The following is a 21,143-nucleotide window of genomic DNA, read 5'->3' on the forward strand; positions in this document are numbered from 1 at the left end:
AAAATATAGGAAGAAAAGCATTCAAGTAGTGAAGTATCTTCAGACTGTTTCCTGCAGGTTACATTTGTATGTCGCATAGAACAGAGAAGAAAAAGTTTTACAGTTCACAAAAATGCCTTTTTGTTTGGAGCACTCAGCACTCAACTGTAAAGCTAATTGCCTAGAGCTACCCGTATTTAATTCTGATCATCAGCCTGTCAGAAAACGCCAGGATGCTTGCCTACAAGTAAGATATATTATATAATATAAGGAAAGGATTCCTTGCCAAGCTTGATTATAACTTGTTGGTCGAATATTCTTAGGTTTGACTCACATATAATGTTCCAGTGTCTTTAACGGTCCAGCGATAGCCATGAAATCTTTGCTTTTCTGTGGATTTTGCTACCACTTTGCAAATAATATTTAGAATATTATTTTGAAACTCTAAGTTCCACGGTGCAGGATCTAAGTAGCTGGTACCCCATTGCTGGAAGTAAATGAATGCCAGCACAGATACATTAAAAATAAAACTACAGAAACTTTTAAAAGTGTTGTAAGTATGTGTGTGTCTTAATGTGCTTAGATTCATGTTATGAATCTTTTTGGCACTTATTTGCAGTGGAGAAGGTGACACATCAAATTAAAGCAGCCAACAACATGTCAAGTCTTGTTTATCAGGATTTTATTTTTTTTGCAATATAGGCAGTCTGTTTAGAATTTGTAAAATTTGTAAATGCCCACAATCCCCATTTAAGACCACCCCAGAATGCATAATCAAATCGAGCAGATGTGCTTAAAGAGAAATTTATTTTCAACAGCTTGTTTAAGCATTTGGAAGAACATCGGAATGCCACCCCATTGAAAAAAATGCAATGCAGACAGATGGTATTAGCACTCAGATGTACATTTCAATGAGAGTTCAAATATATAATTCAGATTTTCACATTGTGAACTTGATGGTTCACCCTAGCAGGAACATGCAATGGATATTTTTAAATACCTGGGTGCAGAACTATATTAATGCATTTTAATTAATTTTCCATGAGAACACACTAACCATTCCACATGTGCCGCTGAGTTCTGGTTGCGTGACAGAACTTTTCCCTCCTGTCCCCCTTGCACCCTCAAAATCTGCTCCAGGGAGTTGGACAAGCCTTAGGAACAGATTTTGGGGTCACACAGGGAAGGGAAAGGAAGGAGAATTTGCATTGTAGACTAGTGCAGAATAATATACAAGCCACAGTGCCCTCAGTGCATGTAGCATATTGTAAATATTTTAATAAGAAAAATCAGAGCCTCTGTCTATAATCTTTGAGAATTCTTGGAGAACAGGTGAGGTCCCTGCAAATTGGAGGTGGGTAAAAGCTGTATCCATCTTCAAAAAGGGGGGGGGGAGAAGACCCATATAACTAGCGACTGGTCAGCTTTATTTAGATACCAGAACCAATAATTAAAAGGTCAGTATGTGAGCACTTAGAAAAGGATGCTGTGATTTCTAAAACCCAGCATGTGTTTCTCAGAAACAAGCCATGCAAGACAAATCTCTCTCTGTCTTTTGGTGGTTCAGGGGAATGCTGTGGACATAGGATATATTGATTTCAGTAAGGCTTTTGACGAAGTCCTCCTTTATATACGTGTGGAGAAGCTGGTAAAATGTGGACTGAATGAGGTAACTGTTAGTGGATTGGTAGATGATTGACTGACAAAACCCAGAGTGCTCACTAATGGTTCCTCATCATCCTGGAAAAACGTGGCAAGTGGTGTGCCACAGGGTTTTGTCCTAGGCCCTTAGCTGTTCAATATTTTTATAAACAACTTGGATGAAGGAATTGAGGTGATGCCCATTGCATTTGCAGATGACACCAAAGTGAGAGAAGTAGCTAATGTCGCAGAAGACAAAATCGGGATTCAAAATCACCTTAACAGATTGCAGAACTGGACCAAATGAAATTTAGTAGGGACAAATTTAAGGTTCTGCACTTAGGCAGAAAAAAACTAGCTGCACAAATATAAGATGGGGGGCACATGGATTGCCAGTAGTACATGTGAAACAGAACTAGGAGGTCTTAGTAGACCACAAGCTTAACACGAGTCAACAGTGTGATGCAGCAGCAAAAAAGGCTAACTATTCTAGGCTGCGTTAACAGAAGTATTATCAGGGACTGGCTGGGTACTGGTGTGTGGTACTGGGTACTGGGTACTGATGAGTGAGCACCCATAGAGAGCGGGGGTTGGAGACTGACTTGGAAGAAGGGATGAGTGATCTGGGGGAGCCTGAAACAGCCAGGAGATGAGAGTCAGAGACAGAAGAAGCTACAGGATTGGAGAGCCAAGAACAGGTGCAAGGAGGGGGTGTGAGGGCGATCTGGCTGCGACATCTGTCACCCCATTGATCGCCAGGGTTGATTCGGCTGATCTGGCTGGCTAGGCGGGTGTCCCCTTCCTCCCTCACCGCTCCATGTGCGTCCCTCCCGAAGCTGCGCGCTCGGTGGAAGAGGACGACCATCCCAGATAGAAGGAGTGTACCGTTCTTCGGTCAAGGGTATACGATAGCTGCGCTCCCCTGCTAGAACCTCCAAACAAGCTCAAGAACAGGTGCAAGGAGGAAGGAGAGAGAGGTCAGGCTGGTGGAGAATCAAGGACTTCCACACCTTCTCCTCTTGCCCCTCCCCCCCCCCACTCCACTGTCTCCCAGGACCAAGAGATGATTGAAGATGGAGGAACAGAACCAGGTTACAGTGATTCTTTGATCCAGGTTAGGTTCACAGGCAGTTATGTATAACTAGTTGTGGCAAAATGTGGATTGGTATAAACTAGAATCAAATTTAGAGCTTCTGTTCATAAATATTGCTTTCGTGGAAGACCTCCATCAATTCTGAATAAAATAAATCTAACAACATTAATCTGGCACTGTGGGCCTCCTTCTTTTCCTTACAGAAAACTTGTTTTCCACTCATTAGTCCTTTTGCAATTATATCTGCTTATTTAAATGCAAAATTGCATGAGCCAAAATCTAAATAATATGCATTTTAATTATCTACCTTCCACTTTAAACAAGCACATAGCATTAGTTGGATACTATACCCTGGAATTTATTAATTAAAATTTCATAGGCAACGCAATCATAACTTTAATCGAAGAACCCTTAATTTGTGTTCTTCTTGTAACAGGCTTTCCAAGATAGCCATCTGCTTCATTAATGCATACCAGAAAGAACAAACCATGTTAAACTCATGATACACTGGATGACATCTTCAGTTTTGCCTTTACACACATCATGCTGACATTCGAAGAGACATATACTGCCAAATAGGTGGATACAGCCTCATATTATCTATAGGTAAAGGTAAAGGTAAAGGGACCCCTGACCATTAGGTCCAGTCGTGACCGACTGGAGTTGCAGTGCTCATCCCGCTTTATTGGCCGAGGGAGACAGCATACAGCTTCTGGGTCATGTGGCCAGCATGACTAAGCCGCTTCTGGCAAACCAGAGCAGCGCACGGAAACGCCGTTTACCTTCCCGCCAGAGTGGTACCTATTTATCTACTTGCACTTTGACGTACTTTCGAACTGCTAGATGGGCAGGAGCTGGGACCGAGCAATGGGAGCTCACCCCGTCACGGGGATTCGAACCACCGACCTTCTAATCGGCAAGGCTCTGTGGTTTAACCCACAGTGCCACCTGCGTCCCCATATTATCTATAACTAGCACATAAATTCTAAATAATTAAAAAGGGCCCCCATGACCCATAGTCCTTTTGTACAGAAAGCCCAAAGTCCTTATCTCAGCTGCATGGGAGTGGCAATGGTGGAAACTGACTTTTTGCAGTTCAGAGACACAAACTCAATAATTATATTTAAGAGGAAAATAGTGGTTAGGATGTGTGGTAGCTAGATAACCTCTTAATGAGGGTGAAAAAGGAGAGTGCAAAATATGGTCTGAAGCTCAGCATCAAAGAAACCAAGATCATGGCCACTGGTCCCATCACCTCCTGGCAAATAGAAGGGGAAGAAATGGAGGGAATGAGAGATTTTACTTTCTTGGGCTCCATGATCACTGCAGATGGGGACAGCAGTCACAAAATTAAAAGATGCCTGCTTCTTGGGAGAAAAGCAATGACAAACCTAGACAGCGTCTTAAAAAGCAGAGACATCACCTTGCTGACAAGGTCCGTATAGTTAAAGCTATGGTTTTCCCAATAGTGATGTATGGAAGTGAGAGCTGGACCATAAAGAAGGCTGATCGCCGAAGAATTGATGCTTTTGAATTCTGGTGCTGGAGGAGACTCTTGAGAGTCCCATGGACTGCAAGAAGATCAAACCTATCAGTTCTTAAGGAAATCAGCCCTGAGTGCTCACTGGAAGGACATATCCTGAAGCTGAGACTCCAATACTTTGGCCACCTCATGAGAAGAGAAGACTCCCTAGAAAAGACCCTGATGTTGGGAAAGACGGAGGGCACAAGGAGAAGGGGACGACAGAGGACGAGATGGTTGGACAGTGTTCTTGAAGCTACTAACATGAGTTTGACCAAACTGCAGGAGGCAGTGGAAGACAGGAGTGCCTGGCGTGCTCTGGTCCATGGGGTCACGAAGAATCAGACACAACTAAATGATGAAACATCAACAGCTAGATAAATAAATATTTACTCCTAATACATGTATTGTATATTCTAAGTCAAAAAATGAGAATGAAAACAAGTTACAGGGTTGAGCCCTGGCTCAATTTACGATGTATATAGTCTCATAAATTTAAATTAACCATAAAAGTACCGCAAGGCAACACTTTTTATATGGAATAAACAAATACATTTTTGTATTTAATTAACAGGACCCAATTTTCCATTCATCTTTTATCTACCTTAACTGAATATCAGTTTGCCAAAATCAATAGCCGCTTCAGTTTTGATGAATGTTCTGGAATGTACCAAAAGAAAAAAAGAAAAAAAGGGAGAGAGAAATTCTGGACATTTCGACAGATACCTAGACACCTGTGCATCTTAGTAGTAGCTAAGGCTCACTTTGTATTTTGATAGGACAATTTTAGGGTTTTTTTTTTTGTTTTTTTTGCATTCCCCAGATTTCAATGGGAGAGATAAGCATATGCCCAAATATGTCCCTCTAAAGTCATTTTCCCACCCCTGTTAAACTACTTTCCCCATAATCCTTTATTATTTATTATATGCAGAATGGGGACAAGACAAATAATGATATAAAAAAATGTGTACACAAGTAAGCACTTCGCAATGTGATTCAAATAATAAAAAATTTATTGCTTCTTTTAAAAGATATGAGGCCATGAACCTCATAGGATCAGACCACAAAGGAAAACCATTACAGCTTGCAGTCAAAGAGCCTACCTCTATGAACTACTGGTTCATGATCATTTTTGCTTATACTTGGGTACTTCAGCACAGTATGGGTTGCCACTGATTAAAACTGGTAAGCTAGCTTTAAAACCTTGGGTATTCATTAAAACAAATGACTGGGCAAGATTCCCAAAGGCCTGACTCACTTCCGAATTCCGCTGACCCACTTTGCTGTGATTATTTTCTTAAGTACCACTTGCAGCTGTTGATTAAATCTGATCTACCTAATAGGACAGCTATCAGTTCTAAAAGGGAATGTTTGCTTCGTACAGTCACATGGCTGCAAAGGGACAAACCCATTGGCTTAGTTACCAAGTCAGAGAGAACTCCTGGCTCCAGCTGACCTATTGGGCTGACTTGACCCATCTCTCCCACCCAGTGCCAGATGTTCTCTCTCAGTAAAAGACCAGATGGTCCAGGAAGGGGAGGGAGGAGAATGTTACATGCTGCTTCCTGTGGAAGACTATACAAAAGGTAGACTGTGGGGCTATGGGAAAAGTGTAAGATGAATGGGGAGAGATGGAACAGAGGCCAATGAGGATTTTCTTCCCAGTGTCCCCATTAAAATTATGCATTATTTATTAAATTTTCATGTCGCCCTATACCCAGTGAGGATTTTCTTCCCAGTGTCCCCATTAAAATTATGTATTATTTACTAAATTTTTATGTCGCCCTATACCCACAGGTCTCAGGGCTTCTACAACATAAAACCACAACATAAAACCACAAAATACTTAATATTAACAACAACTCCCCTCCCAAACACATTTTAAAAGGGCATTAAAACCCGTCATTACTCCAGCAACCTTTTTCATAGTCTAAAGCAGGGATTGGTGAGGGCCGCCAATTTGGGCAGCTCTGAAAGGGAATTCTACAAATTCATGGAGGATAAGGCTGCAAAAGGACACTAGCTATTATGACTATACTACCTTCAGCAACAGGACCTGTATGCCTCTGAAAGTTAGCTGCTAGGTGAACAGCAATGAGAAGGGGCTATAGCTCTCAGGTCTTGCTTGTGGGCTTCCCATAGACATCTGGTTGTCAACTGTAGGAAAGAGGTGGGTGTTTGGTTTGATCTAGCGGGGCTCTTCTTATTGTCAATTTGCCTTTGAGGGGGGCACAAATTTTGCAGGCTGTGGCCATTGAATTAGGAGTATATTTTACCCTGATGGAGGACAGATTATCAGTAGGCATGCGTGTTCACACACTCACATTTAAGTATGTATTTAAAAATGTATTTTATTACAGTATTTACGCATGATACCTCAATGTGCATATTACTAAACATATTTACCCTAAATAATACATATTCTAAACTCATTTTGGTACAACTTTGCAGCCAAGAACTGTATTGCAAAATTCAGAGAGGTGTGAAATCCAAAATATACTTTTATTCCAATCTGCATAGTGCTTTGAGAGGTGCAAATTAGGTCTGTTCACTTAAAAATTTGGAACAAACAAAATTCTCCTTCATTTCATTTGCATGTTTGTGTGAATTCCTGCATGCACACACAGAGCTTCATAGTAGTTGGGGCTACCTAGTTAATAGAGCACATTATGTTCGTGAATGTAACTGGGGCACTATATCTTCAGGAGAGGAAAAGGCTAAAGAGTAAACCCTACACAAATCTGGACTGGAGTCCCTAAGACGGTTGGATGGTGCCTTGTATGCTTCCTTCCAGCAACTCCTACGACCAAGCTGATGCCAAACATATTGCTGTGCTTTCCTTTGGACCACATCAGTGAGGCCAAGAGGGGAGGAGGTCTTATCATCTGGGCAGCCCAGGACCTCCATACACACTGCCAAGGCTTGTGCCCCAGAGAGGTCACCTTAGTGCTGCTAACACAGACTTCACCCCCAGAGGTGCGCTCCATTGTCTCTCGAGACAGACAGATGCCAATAACATTATACACATAATCCAAAAAGATATATGCAGTTAAAGGAGCTTTGTCAAACATGTTTTGAGAGTACTATTTCCCCCCCCTTACAATTATTAAATTTGGTAGAGCTTCTGGGGAATAGATTTTTTTTTTTAATATATAAAAAATACAGTCATAGAGTCCCACTTGGCCTTCTCTTTGGACATCTAAATATATTTTAATGGTTGAGCATTTAATTTGCATAGCATCCAAACATCTGCTCTTTCAGCCTGAGCTACTTCATTCTATTTATCACATTTCCTGGAAGTCTAACTCAATGGTTAATAGCTGAGCAAGATCCAGACCACTTGGTTTCAGTGGAAGAGCTTTAATATTAACACGTAGGGACTACAACATGTGCTTAAGATAGGGGAGGGTCCCTAACTACCAACCATGGGGATTTAAAATTGCCTCTATTTTGCCTGTTCATGCCACTTCATTGTTAGAAAGCCCTACTTTGCCTTTCAAACTATGCAGCAACTGCAGTAGTTGTGTGTGTGTGTGTGTGTGTGTGTGTGTGTGTGTGTGTGTTTCTTTCAAAAGTTACATAGACCATACATAATCTTCTTTGTCCACCCATCCCTGTGGTGTCTCCTTGGAGCCAAACTATTATGAAGCTAATATTCATGACAAGTTTTACTAAATAAGAGAATTTTTCGGGCACTTCTATGCTGGCTGGCACTACACTTGAAGAAAAGAATGTATGTCAGCTGGTCCTGAACTGTTAATGAATTTGCTAGTTCTAGCTATTTCTACATGAATTGCTTCCTAGTCAGATGCCTGAGAGAGAGAAAGAAAGAGAAGAAATTAAATTGATAGAGACAAGGCTTGCTTCATCTTTGTAACTATTGTAAATATGTTGACTGAAGGAAAACTACTGTAATTAAATTATGAACTATTTGGAGCATGGGGGGGGGGAAGGGTCTTAATGAACTGCCACAATATGCTGCTGATCATGAATAGTATTAACTCTACCTGTTGGCATATATTCTGACAGCAGGACTCTCCTCTAATCAGGATCCAGTTTAATGGACACTGAATGCTTTAATACTTGGTAGCTTCAACAATGAAATCTTCCACCTATCACCCTTTAGGTTAAGTACTGAGCCTTTTCTCTCTTTGCTAAATTTCTCCAGTTATAACAGTCTATGTGGCTCCTTGTACAGTGTTGACATGCAACACAATGAAAGTAAGAACTGTCCTGCATAGTGCTGACTCCTGTAGGATAGCTAGAGGAGTCAGGAAGTGGATTTCTGCAGATCAACAACATGCATTTAGAGAAGGCCAGAGTTTTGCCTAGTACAAAGAGCCTAAAGCCAATTCTACGAATAAATTCAGTCTGACAGGCCATTTAAAGTATGGCTGTGTTCCAGCTGGAGGTTTCTGCTGAGTAAACCCCAACACAAGAGTTCTGCTAAGAAATATATTGAGGGACTTCCAAGTTTATGGGGATACCAGCTATAATTACTATCCCCAGGAACTATTTATACAGCCTGAAAACTTCACCCTAATCTTTTGAAACAATGCAAGTATTTGGATATATGCAGCTAGAAAAACCCTAGCCATCTGGTCCCCATGATACGTAAAAATGCTATGCCAGCGCCAATGATTTTCTCTCTCTTCTATTTCTGGCTGTAACATATTGGATGCAATGGATACTTGAGCTCAAACGGAAGCAGTTCAAAATTCACAAAGCAACAGCCAGGACCTCATGTGGTTGCGAATACAGACACAGTAACTGTACATGTAGTTTATTTCTTAATTGAAAGCATAGAAAAATTAAGAAGAAGAAAAATTCTTAGATCAAACGTCTTCCACTGACTAGATTGCACAGAAGTCATTCCCATTTATTGGTCTGTTAGCTGGAAATCTATCTGTTGACACCTGGTCCCCAAGTTAGATTTTTTTTAGAGACTAGGTAGCTAAGCTATATTTTCTTCTCCTTTCCTAGAAGAAGGTAGGTTTAAGTGTTGGAAGAATGCAGAGGCTGCTTATTCAGACCAACAAGAAGTGATGCAACAGGACGGCAGTGATGCTGGAAGACTCCCAAGACACTCCCTGCATCTGCGTAAAACACAAGGTGTAGGAACAAGCAGAGGAAGGTAACAGGGATATAGAAAGAGAGAAAGGAATGGAATTTGAAGGATGAGTAAGCACAGTGCTGAGCCAGGAGAGAGCGAGGGAGGGAAAATAAGGGCAAGGGTGAAGGAGGGCAACCACCATACTACAGAAAATCTATGGGATATAAGGAAGTGTTACACTACAGAAAAAAGGGATGCGGGTGGCGCTGTGGGTTAAACCACAGAGCATAGGACTTGCGGATCAGAAGGTCGACGGTTCAAATCCCCGTGACGGGGTGAGCTCCCGTTGCTCACTCCCTGCTCCTGCCAACCTAGCAGTTCAAAAGCACGTCAAAGTGCAAGTAGATAAATAGGTACCGCTCCAGCAGGAAGGTAAATGGCGTTTCCGTGCGCTGCTCTGGTTCGCCAGAAGCGGCTTAGTCATGCTGGCCACATGACCCGGAAGCTGTATGCCGGCTCCCTCGGCCAGTAAAGCGAGATGAGCGCCGCAACCCCAGAGTTGGTCACGACTGGACCTAATGGTCAGAGGCCCCTTTACTTTTACACTACAGAAAACACCCACTAGGTGGTCTCTGACAGGAAGAGGCAACTCGGGACTCTGAAGATTTGGGGACTATAAGGAGCACAAATGTAAAAGTAAGCATATGGCATGCATTCAACAGGTTGTTATGCTTTTAGCTGTTCCTATTTTATATGTAAGTGACCTTGAGTCCCTGTCAGGGGGAAAAGGCAGGGTATAAATAAATATAACAACAAAAACAACAACAACGACATAGTCTCCTTATCTCTCTTATGGCCCATGATGCCATAAAGAGTTGACAATGATGTTTCATTCATTCAATTTTACTCCCTTCCCTTTCTCAATAAGTACCTGAGGCAACCAATGGACAAGCAGGAAACGAAATCAAATAAATACATCAATGAAACCTCAACTGATAATACATAACGTAAGAGCACATAAAAAAGCAACAACGAGAACAAATTAAAAGCAGTAGCAATGAGAAAAGAACCATGCTGATGGGTGTGCAGCCCTAGTTTTTAACCATGATATATGACACATTAAATAGGAAAGAGGAAGCTGTAATCAAGGTGTGCCACGCAGGTGCGGCAGGAGAGGATGGCAAGCGTGGAAGGAAGATTCTAAGGCAATCAATATTATATTTTGGGAATGATGCATGTTGTTATGTAGTAGCTGCACTGTTTTATACTTTCTGGATGTCCCATGATCATATTATAAGGTAGATGTGTTATATGTTATTAATCAACCACTGCTAGGAGTTGTGTCTTTATGTTTTTCAATGTATTTCTTATTAATAAAAATTTGGTGTAGTGCAAGCAAATATTTATTCTGAAAGCGTGATCCAGAAGAAAAACAGTTTAAGAGTGGCTGGTGGGCCTTAGAAGGGTCTAAGGCCAATACATGCCTTAGAAGGGTCTGCTGCTCAGCCTTGCAGCTACAATCACCACATCTACACAACCTGTAGTTGGTCACTTGGAGGCTTGGTTGACCTCTCAAATACAGGAGAAGTATATGCAGTCACCAGTTCCTGAACGATCATTGACACGCTGTTACAGTAATTACTCCCATGCAATCAGCCCATAATGCTGCAGCTAGACATGCGCATGTTAAAACAGGACATGTAAATAAAAGGAAGCACATGTAAATAAAAGGAAGCATGTGTGGCTTTTTAACACAAGGCATGGTAGAAGCACATGCATCTGAATCCAAACTAGTTTACTTCTACTAAAGGGAGAATCCAATATCAATTGGGTTGTGGCTCAAAGGGCTTCGTTTGAAGTACGCATATATTAGGATGAGCTTTTTTCTTCTCCTTGACATTTGGATGAGACTGACTGGTCTGCAAATGGCTTCCTTCTCACAGCCAGACCTCATGCTATTTGTTAATGCTAGACAATGTTAGCCTGCTGTCACATCACACTGTCACAACCTTGCTTCAAATGTCACATTAGCAAAGTCAGACAAGAACTGCTTTGTATGAGAACATTTTTTATGCTGACCTTTTGAACAGTCAAAATGACAGGAAAGGCTCCCCTCTCACGGCTCTGCATAGGGAGTCCAGATTTACACAATGAGAAGCAACACAAGTCTTAATTTTTTTCAGTTTGCTATTAAAATGCTCAATGCTACATAAATAAAAAAAATGCCACCATCGCACACAACAGAAAATAGCAAGTTAATGGTATGTGTGTGGTCATTTCTCTGTTTAGCAAAACCTAGTGTTTCAAGGCAGTGACTTCTCAATCAGAATTATACTTTTTTATTTATTTAATAAAAATAAACAACCTGCTCCTACCTAGTTGTAAAGTTTAAGTGGGAAGAGTAGGGGCCAGAAACACTGGATCCCACCCAGCATAAGATAAAGTTAAAGGGACCCCTGACCGTTAGGTCCAGTTGCGGACAACTCTAGGATTGCGGCACTCATCTCACTTTACTGGCCGAGGGAGCCGGCGTACAGCTTCCGGGTCATGTGGCCAGCATGACTAAGCCGCTTCTGGTGAAACCAGAGCAGCACACAGTTTACCTTCCCGCCGAAGCGGTACCTATTTATCTACTTGCACTGGTGTGCTTTCGAACTGCTAGGTTGGCAGGAGCTGGGACCGAGCAATGGGAACTCACCCCACTGCGGGGATTCGAACTGCCGACCTTCTGATCAGCAAGTCCTAGCCTCTGTGGTTTAGACCACAGCGCCACCCATGTCCCCTCCCACCCAGCATATTTGACTTATAAGAGTTACATTCCAACTGTTGTCTCAACTGGGCAAGTGATACAGGAATCAATCCTATAAAGTACTCAAGAAGTTGACAGAAAGCAATCCAGTGTAAGTTGAGTCAACAATGTTTTAAAATAGTGTTTGAGTTAACTTGCAGCGGGTTGCCAGGTCACACGACCAAGGTGAATGACCCTACTCTGGTCCTGCCTCTGCCACACACCCAGAATATCGCCTTTTCAGGGCTTGCATCAGCATAAAATCTGCCAAGTTTGACTAAGCTGCCTGGATCCCAGTTGAGTTGCGATGGGAGAGATGGACTGTTGTATCTTTGGTTGAGTTGAGGATGAGGGAGTTAAGCCAGCATAGCCTGGTTTAGCCAGGAACCTGTTGCTGGATCCTAATCAATCCGCTCATCCCTGCAGAGTGTGCTACAGGATTGCTCCCCTACTCACATGAGCAAATTGCAACGTATGATCAGGGAGGTGTATTTATCAAAGTTTCAGTGGCAGCTTCTCAGAGTGGCGCATTCTGTAGAGGTAGAGATACCCACCCCGATTTTCATGAATATGCTTATCCAGTGTGCTACTCTAAGGACTATTGTTTGCGCAAAAGAGCCAGTAAATAGAATTTGTTTTTTTCTTTTTCCTTTTACCATTTTTATCAAAACAAGTTGATTGGACTCATTATAAATGTTAATGCAGCAACAGTGCATTAAACATTTCTATAACATTCATTTATTTATAGAAGGCTAACGAATAACAGAATTGTGGAATTGGAAGGGACTACGAGGGTCACCTAGTCCAACCCTCCGCAGTGCAAGAATCCTTTGCCCAATGTGGGGCTCAAACCCATGACTCAGAGATTAAGAGTCACGTGCTCTAACAAGTGAGCTATCCCAGCTGCTTATACCATTTTTTTTATTTAATTACTGTATCGAAACACTGGTTATATTTAATATTTCTATACCTATAGACAGACTATCTTCTCCTTAATAATTATTCTAATAAAGCTTAAAATAAATTTAAGCAAAATGCTAATGCAGCCATAGTACACCCACAATGAAACTAAAAAAAAAACTAGTGTTTATTTTTTAAAAATATGTTGTTGTTATTATTAATTATTATAATTATTAACTTTTTTTTACCACCACCCGTACATTTCAGGGCAGTATTTACATTTTGTTTTAGTATCCCTCTTTCTCCCTCTTTTAATTACTTTGTTTTTGAGCTACTTATTGTACTTGTGGCTTGCCGCTTACTGCTTCTGCAGTGCAAGACAAGTAATGATGGAAAAACCTCCTCTACAGTGAGCCACTATTTACTTTCCTCAACAAAAAAGCATCACTGTAGGCTGGGCCATCTTACCCACAGGCGCTAGGGGTGCAGGGCACCAGGGTGCCGGGCTCTCAGGGGCGCCAGGCCAAGAGTCCCGGGCTGAGATTTGGAGTCTGGCAGAGCCCGTCGGAGCACCACAGCTCTTCTGCTGTGGGCAAGCAAGGCACTGAGGCAGCCGGCTGGCTCTGCTCTCCTGTACACCTGGGATTGATGAGGCCCACCTGGTTGAGAGGCCTGCCCAGTGCACGCTGCTCACATGAGCCTTGGGCTCGTGTGATGGCCTGGGATTTGGACTCGGAGGCTGAACCTGAGGAATCCCAGCCTGCACAGGAGTCCCCACCTCCAGAACCAGCTGAACCGGGGCTGGGTCTTGAGCCTGAAGGGTCCTCACCTGTGCTGGATCCTCAGGTACAGGCACCAGCTGAGTCTGCTCTGGCTCCTGAGGGGGTGGAGGACCCATTGCCTGCAGGTGCTCCACTCTCAGCCCCGGCAGGGGAAGCTGAGGTTGCCTCTGGGTCCAGTAACCCTCCAGCCTCTCCTGAGCTGCAGAGGCTCAGGGCAGAGAGGCGGAGGGAACTAAGTTCCCGCAGGAGGAGTGCTCACCTCCAGGCCAGGATAGGCAAGTCACCTGTGGACCGGGGCCGGCCTATGCCTCGGGGCAGATAAAAGCCAGGCAGCCCCAGTCCCAAGTTGCAGGAGCAACATTGTTGGTAGCCTATTACTGCCTGCACCCTGTCTTGCTCTTCTGCCAGAGTTCCTGACCTCACCCGACTCCTTGCCTTGGACCCAGCTTCAGCTTTGACGGACTGCCTCCATACTGCACCCTCGACCTCGGACTGGACCCAGACCTCGCCGCACGGTTAACCCTTGGGACCAGCACAGCTCGACTGTTGTTGTGCTGGGCTCTGCTTGCTGCCACCGCCTCAGACTCCTCTGTTGCTGCTGAGGTGGCTGGCCAGGCCAGCTCTGCGGTGCGGGCCTCACCGGCCCTCCCTAAAAAAATGTCAACAACTTTGGGGTTCGTTGCACCCCGCTACAGCATATGCTTAAGACGGCCCTGGCTGTAGGGAAATGTTGGGTGCATGGTATGATTTCCCACATCTCAAAAAATAAACCTAGGAGGCCCAGTTTGCCACAGGGTCAACTGTGACTGTATTCTATCTAACTCAATATAGACTGCAATACCTCAAGGACCACTTCTCCCCATATGAATAGACCCAGATGTCATCATCTGAGGCCCTTCTTTGTGTGCCCCCTCCACGAGAAGCCCAGAGGGTGGCAACATACAAACAGGCATTTTCTGCGGTGGCTCCCCATTTGTGGAATGCTCTCCCCAGCCAGAAAAAAGCATCCCTCTTCTCCCAGGCCTTTGGCTAATTAAACAATTTGTGGCCTTAAGCTGTGTGGCTGTGTGTGTGTGTTTTGTTTGTTATTATTATGTTATGTATTTTTGTGTTTTGCAACTCAGAGGGTTCCATGGCAGCCACGCCTTCAGCAGGTAGCACAATGCAGAAAGAGTTTTCGCAAGACATGAAATCTGAAGGAAAGTGCAGAGAAAGTTAAGCATGCGAAAAGCCCTACTCAAATCAGTGGGCAGTACATGTCTTTTGGCTTTTGTCCTATATATTTATTATAATGTAGTAAAGGCAGTATGTTGTACTTACATTGTGAAGGCATAGACTGCAGTGAGCTTTAGTACATTAGCCACAATCTAGCACAAATGAACACTTAATTCAATTTATTTCAAAGAGCTTATGCATTTCTAACTTTGTGCTGGATTGTGATCAATATGTAATGATGGAAGAACTCAGGGAAATGAACAGATTTTTCTCCTGCTTTCCAACTTGCTAAAGAAAAAAAACAAAACCCAGCATAGTATTTGAGCCAGTGAGTGCCTTGGAGGCATTTATTGTAGGGAAGCAATGAGAGATGTAAAAAGTAGAAAATAACTAACAAGAGCAAGCTATATCATGTCTGTACAAATTTTTCAATTACAGTCATACCTCGGGTTACAGATGCTTCAGGTTGCATTTTTTCGGGTTATGGACCCGCCAAAACCCGGAAGTACCGGAACGGGTTACTTCCGGGGGCCGCGCATGTGCAGAAGCACTAAATCACGCTTTGCACATGCACAGAAGCACTGAATCACACCCTGCGCATGTGCAGATGCAGCGCTTCGGGTTGCGAACGTGCATCCCACACAGATCACGTTCACAACCCAAGCGTCCACTGTAGCTGGAATAAAATCAAGTTTCTCCAAATCATTTGAATAACGACTCATGCTTTTTTCCTGATCTGCAAACTACATATACCTAGAGCTAGTGAAAAAGATGGAGCAATTAAAGGCTAGTTCACAATGACGAGCTGTGTCTTGGGGCATTGGCTATAACTGATTTAGCAATGCAAAACGAACTTTCATGTCACCTCAATGACATTGTTTTTAAATGGAGTAGCTTCACGTACTGAGCTGCCAGTTACTTGTAAAGAAAGCAAGTGCATATTCATGTACGTGTGAAACAGTCACCCATCCTTTCTACCTAATTATTTTCCATGCACAGAAATAGTACTCAATTTCCTCCAGGCAGAATCTACATAAAACTCTTCCAAATCTTTTGGGTTTTAACTAGCACTAATCAAAGCCCATTCACAATATTTTCATACATCCCTATCAACTTGGCTGTAGGCCCAGAAGGAAAACTGGCTTTAAAAAAAAGCTTCAAGGAAGAAATTGTTAGCGATGTAAAAAGAGGGAGGAATGAACGTCTTGGTGCAGATTTTAACATGGTGGATATACTAGCAAAGAAGATAAGTGAGCTCCAAAGATTTCAAACAATGCAAGCTTTTTCAAAAGATTTCATTTAGAAAGCAAAAGCTGAACTATACATTTTGTTACACGTGAAATTGCAATGGAACTGAAACAACCACATCTTTGTGACTAGAAACAGATAATAGGTAGCAGAGATACAATCGTAGGAAGCAAGTACAGTACTTAAAATTGTTCCTACCAGGCACTTGCCATATGAAATTCCCTCTACCCCAGCCAAGCCATTGATATTCCAGCAAATAAGGATTTTCAAACTGCCATCATTAAAAAAAAAGGAATTTGCAAAGTCTACTGATGTCAGAAAGGCCTAAGTAAAATACAGTAACCTCTAACCATCCGCAAACTTAACAATGAAGCGTGCATGCAATTACAGTGGTGCCCCGCAAGACGAATGCCTCGCAAGACGGAAAACTCGCTAGACGAAAGGGTTTTCCGTTTTTTGAGCTGCTTCGCAAGATGAATTTCCCTATGGGCTTGCTTCGCAAGACGAAAACGTCTTGCAAGTTTGTTTCCTTTTTCTTAACACCGTTAATACAGTTGCGACTTGACTTTGAGGAGCAACTCATAGAACGCAGTGTACATAGTAGCCTTTTTTGAGGTTTTTAAAGACTTTGGTGATTTTTGAAGCTTTTCCAAAACTTCTTTTGCAGCCATTTGATAAGTTAAGCTTTTAAAACTTTTTGGGGGGGTTTGGATTTTGGGTTGGGGTGTTTGGAATTCAAGGACTTGGTGTTGGGGAGGGGTTTGCAAGAATCTGGAAGCTTGTTTTTCCCCCTGCATTTTTATGATTTTCTGTGACCATTGGGCCACTCTGCTGTTTTTTTAAAAAAATTCTGGGTTTGAATTTTGAAATGCTCTTTACAGTATGTGTGACTTTAAAGAGCACTTAATAAACTCTTGTTGTATGAAATTTGGCTTTGTTTGGACTTTTTTTGACCATGGGAACGCATTAATTGATTTTCAATGCATTCCTATGGGATTTCGTGCTTCGCAAGATGAAAAATTCGCTAGACGAAAAAAATCACGGAACGAATTAATTTCATCTTGCGAGGCACCACTGTATATACCTTTGTCACCTCTAAAAGACATGGATCTGTGAATGCAAGTATTTCCATTTTCTGATAGCTGAGAAGCGCAGACTGTGATGTGGGACTCAATTAAATCATAGCCTTTGGCCATGATCCAGGGAACAGCAAGTGCAGCAGAAATTCACGGGGATGCCATGAGCACAACTGCATATTTCCATGAAAGAGGGGCAGTCAATAGGTTTGAAAACAATTGCTTCCGACTGAAGATTATATGCATACTAGATCTTTTGCTTCCTGACTGATCCTCCTCTTAGACCTGCTCCTCATATGAGATCTTTGAACTGAGCAGAGAGGGAAAAATAGGGATCTTTCAGTATCAGCGATGCATTACCTTGATATCATACACTGGTTAGCAGCCTAGCTGCTGCATTTTGCACCAACTGAAGCTTGTGGTTGCTCCTCAAGGGTAGCCCTGTGTGGAGTGTGTTGTGGGTAACATGGAGAAGATTGACTTGGGAAAGGTCACAGCTGGTGCACCAGATGTAACTGCAGAAACACACCTTGCCACTGCCACAACCTGAGAATCCAGGGACAACACAGGATCAAGAAACACACCTAAGCTATTTCATTTATTTCCGGGGCAATGCAGCCCCTTCCAGAACATGCTGAATCTCAGTTCCCAAGACAACACCAAACCTGCCGTGCCTGGATTTATTTTCATCTTATTCACTCTCATCCAGTCCACCCAACAACATTCAAGGGTATCAACTTTTATCTTTGCACAAGGGGCAATAGAGCCAAACGTTATCAGCATACTGGCAGCTCTTAACTCCAAAACTCTGAATCCCATCTCCCAGTATATATTGTGTGGATGTTAAACAGCACTGGGGACAGAACAGAACCCTGTTGCATACCACAAGCCAAGCCTCTGGTGTCAAACAGCAGAACTCAGAACCACTTTCTGGACACAGTCCAACATACAAGACCAGATCCCCCGAAATACAATTTCCACAAGGCCCAACCCAGCCAGGAACTCAAGAAGGAAACCATGGTAGATGGTACTGAAAACCACCGAGAACTCCAAGAGAACTAGTAGAGCCACACTCCCTGCATCCAAAACACTCTTAGGGGTTATCCATACTTCATCTTGCCTGCTGCTTCCCCCTGGGGAAAACCATTCTTTGGTGCTTAATCAGAGGAGACAGCAATTCAGGTTTTCTCCAGATTGCATTTGTTCCTATCTATCGCTAAACAGCGGGAAAGGAGCAGGAAAGTGGAAAACCCCTAAGACCTATGCTTGTAGACAGAAGTGTGGACAAGCACTTAGTTCCACATCCCAATTGAAGCCCAATTGCAATGGGTCTAAGTTTTGTTTTGTTTGGCCTTTGATATTTTATTTCAGAGGGAAGTGTGTATGAGAGAGAGAGAGTGCAAATTAGTTTGAATTAGTTTTAAGGAACCATGCATAGGATTGTGTTCTCAGGCAACTAAAGGTTATGTAATCAACTGACAGCCCTAATGATCTGATCATAAAAAAACCCTTCAGTACAATCTTTTAAACATGTTGTGAGAATGTAACAAAAAGTGTTTTTTCCCCCAGTAATCCAAATGTTATGAAATGTTTCAAGGAATATATAGCTTAATAGGGAAGACATGAGGAAGCTGGCTGATCAAGTTTGGAGCATGAAAACCCTCTCTACAAGGGAGGAGTTAAGCTGTACGCCTGGAACTAACCCAAGTCACTGCACTGTTGTAATTCCTCATCAATGATTAGGTTTCAAAATATATTTTAAATTTTATTTTTTTATTTCTTTAAGGAAAGTAAGCCAGTAGAAATTGTCTTATTAGAGCAGCTGCTCTCATTTTCTAAGTTCTAAACATGTCTCACTTTTCAGGCAGGACAAGAGGTTAGCACATGTTATTTCTATAAAATACATTTTCAGCACACTTATCCAATCTGTATGCCAGATCACATGTAGGATGCCATGTATTTTTGTAAGCAAAGAAGGCCAGCCTCAAAGTAGAGAGAGTTTCACACAATGCATTCCCCCGCCCCACTGACAAAAAGGAGAACCCATTATTTCTGGGCATTCTGCCACGTTTTATTACCACATATTCAGTTAATTTCCTTTCAACCTACTATACAGTGCAAAGTGGCTATTAGGACAAATGCATCTCATATTCGCATGCTTTACAAACCGTAATAATATAAATGCAAATGGATAAATAAATATCTGTCACCTACCTTGGAACTGTGTAAATTTGATTGTCCCCATCCTCTCTCCATTTCTGAACATAACTTGACCCTAAATAAAGTAAATAGACAACCTTATAAAGCTACAGTTCACTCTAAATGACAAAGAGATCAACTATCTAATCTGGACTTTTCTTATTAAAAATACACTTGGAAATCAGAGACCTTGATGAACTAAAGAGAATTACACTTACAGAACCCATTTTATAAAGAAACCTGCAAGGCTGTGCTAGAGCAGTTAGGCAATAATGATGATATAGGGGCAACTGCTGGCGAAGACCATTGGTCTTTTTATGCTGAATAGCTACCCAAAGCCAAGTCTATCACTGCAAAGATAGATAGATCAACCACCCACCCCCACCCAAATCGCAGGCGCTATCTATATAAATAAATGTTGCATTCTTGCAGTGCTGACAAGCAATTAACTTAAAGGTCACATATACACACAGGGAGTCAATTATTTTATCAATTCCATTGTGGGCAAGGAAACACAGAAAAGAAAGGTGTAGATTGCACATAGTTAAGCTGAAAGCCTCAATATAGGCAGACCCGTCCAATATATAAGACATAAGCACAGGAAATGTACTTGGGTGTGAATAACTGCAGATTTTTGTGTGTGCATGCTCCAGCCAATTAAGCTTGTGCCTGTGTTAAATAAGGAAGAAGTCAACAAACTCCACATACAGGAAGCAGAACTGAAAACACACAAACTTGGGAACGGTGTGAGGCAGGAGCAGTCAGCAGGGGAGGGCAGCGGTGTTCACCTGACGGCCTGCCACCTTTGTTACTGCTGCTTACAGGGTGGTAGGTGTGTGTGTGATATAGCAGCAAAGTCAGCATAGTGCAAAAGCACCAATGGAGCTAACCATGCACTCCTGCCAGTGTGTTTGCACCACACTGACCTCGCCACTGCCTCACCCCTCCCTGTAATGCAGGAGCTGGACATTCAGAGAACACCACCCTGCCAACAGCTGCTGGTGTGGGTATATATTGGCAGGGGGGCATTGCCAAGCACCACCCTTTTACATACACAGAGAAAACACCTGAGATCCAAGTCATAGCTATTGAGTAATTACCAAAGTTGTATCTTCCATTATTCATAATGCAAAGTATTCTAGTGTGGGGGTCATTGCTACTGAAAGTCACCTCCTTAATGTGAATTTTGGGAGAAACTAGTCCATACATGTATTGTCTCACTGGATTTCTCATCCTTTGGTGGTTCAACACTTGATGGATGGCAGCTGGATGTGTGAACTGCCTCCATTGGGATGCACTGAATGTGAGGAAGACATTGAAGTTCTGTCGGAAGTGTTAGCTCTACCATAGCTCTTCTGTGCAAGGGAACCATCACCCAGTGCTGCAGACATCAAAGGACGGACATGAATGTTTGAACCAGCCCTGAGTGAAGCAGCATTCTGCTCCAGATTCAAAGCTAACCAGAGTGGCAGCAGAGTATAATGACAGTGCTTAGGGTTTGGTTGTACTTAAGGGCTTAAGCCTCTCGTGGGACCATAGCTGTTCACTTTTCCTAACAAAAGAGCCACTGGTTGCTAAACTGAGATCATAAAGTAACCTTAAAAAGGTAAAGGACCCCTGACAGTTAAGTCCAGTTGCGAACGACTC

At 42.6% G+C, this 21,143-nt stretch overlaps 1 protein-coding gene across 1 annotated transcript in view; it reads right to left on the reverse strand.

The window, feature by feature from the left end:
• Positions 1-21,143, reverse strand: part of GABBR2 (gamma-aminobutyric acid type B receptor subunit 2) — a 291,693-nt gene that overhangs the window by 113,217 nt on the left and 157,333 nt on the right. The window contains exon 8 of the mRNA XM_083624623.1: positions 19,512-19,572. Coding sequence (XP_083480749.1) covers positions 19,512-19,572 — 61 coding nt within the window. The remainder of the gene's footprint in view (positions 1-19,511; positions 19,573-21,143) is intronic.

Source organism: Podarcis filfolensis (genome assembly GCF_964270895.1).
Source record: "Podarcis filfolensis genome assembly, chromosome: 7".
In the NCBI taxonomy this organism is placed as follows: Eukaryota; Metazoa; Chordata; class Lepidosauria; order Squamata; family Lacertidae; genus Podarcis; species Podarcis filfolensis.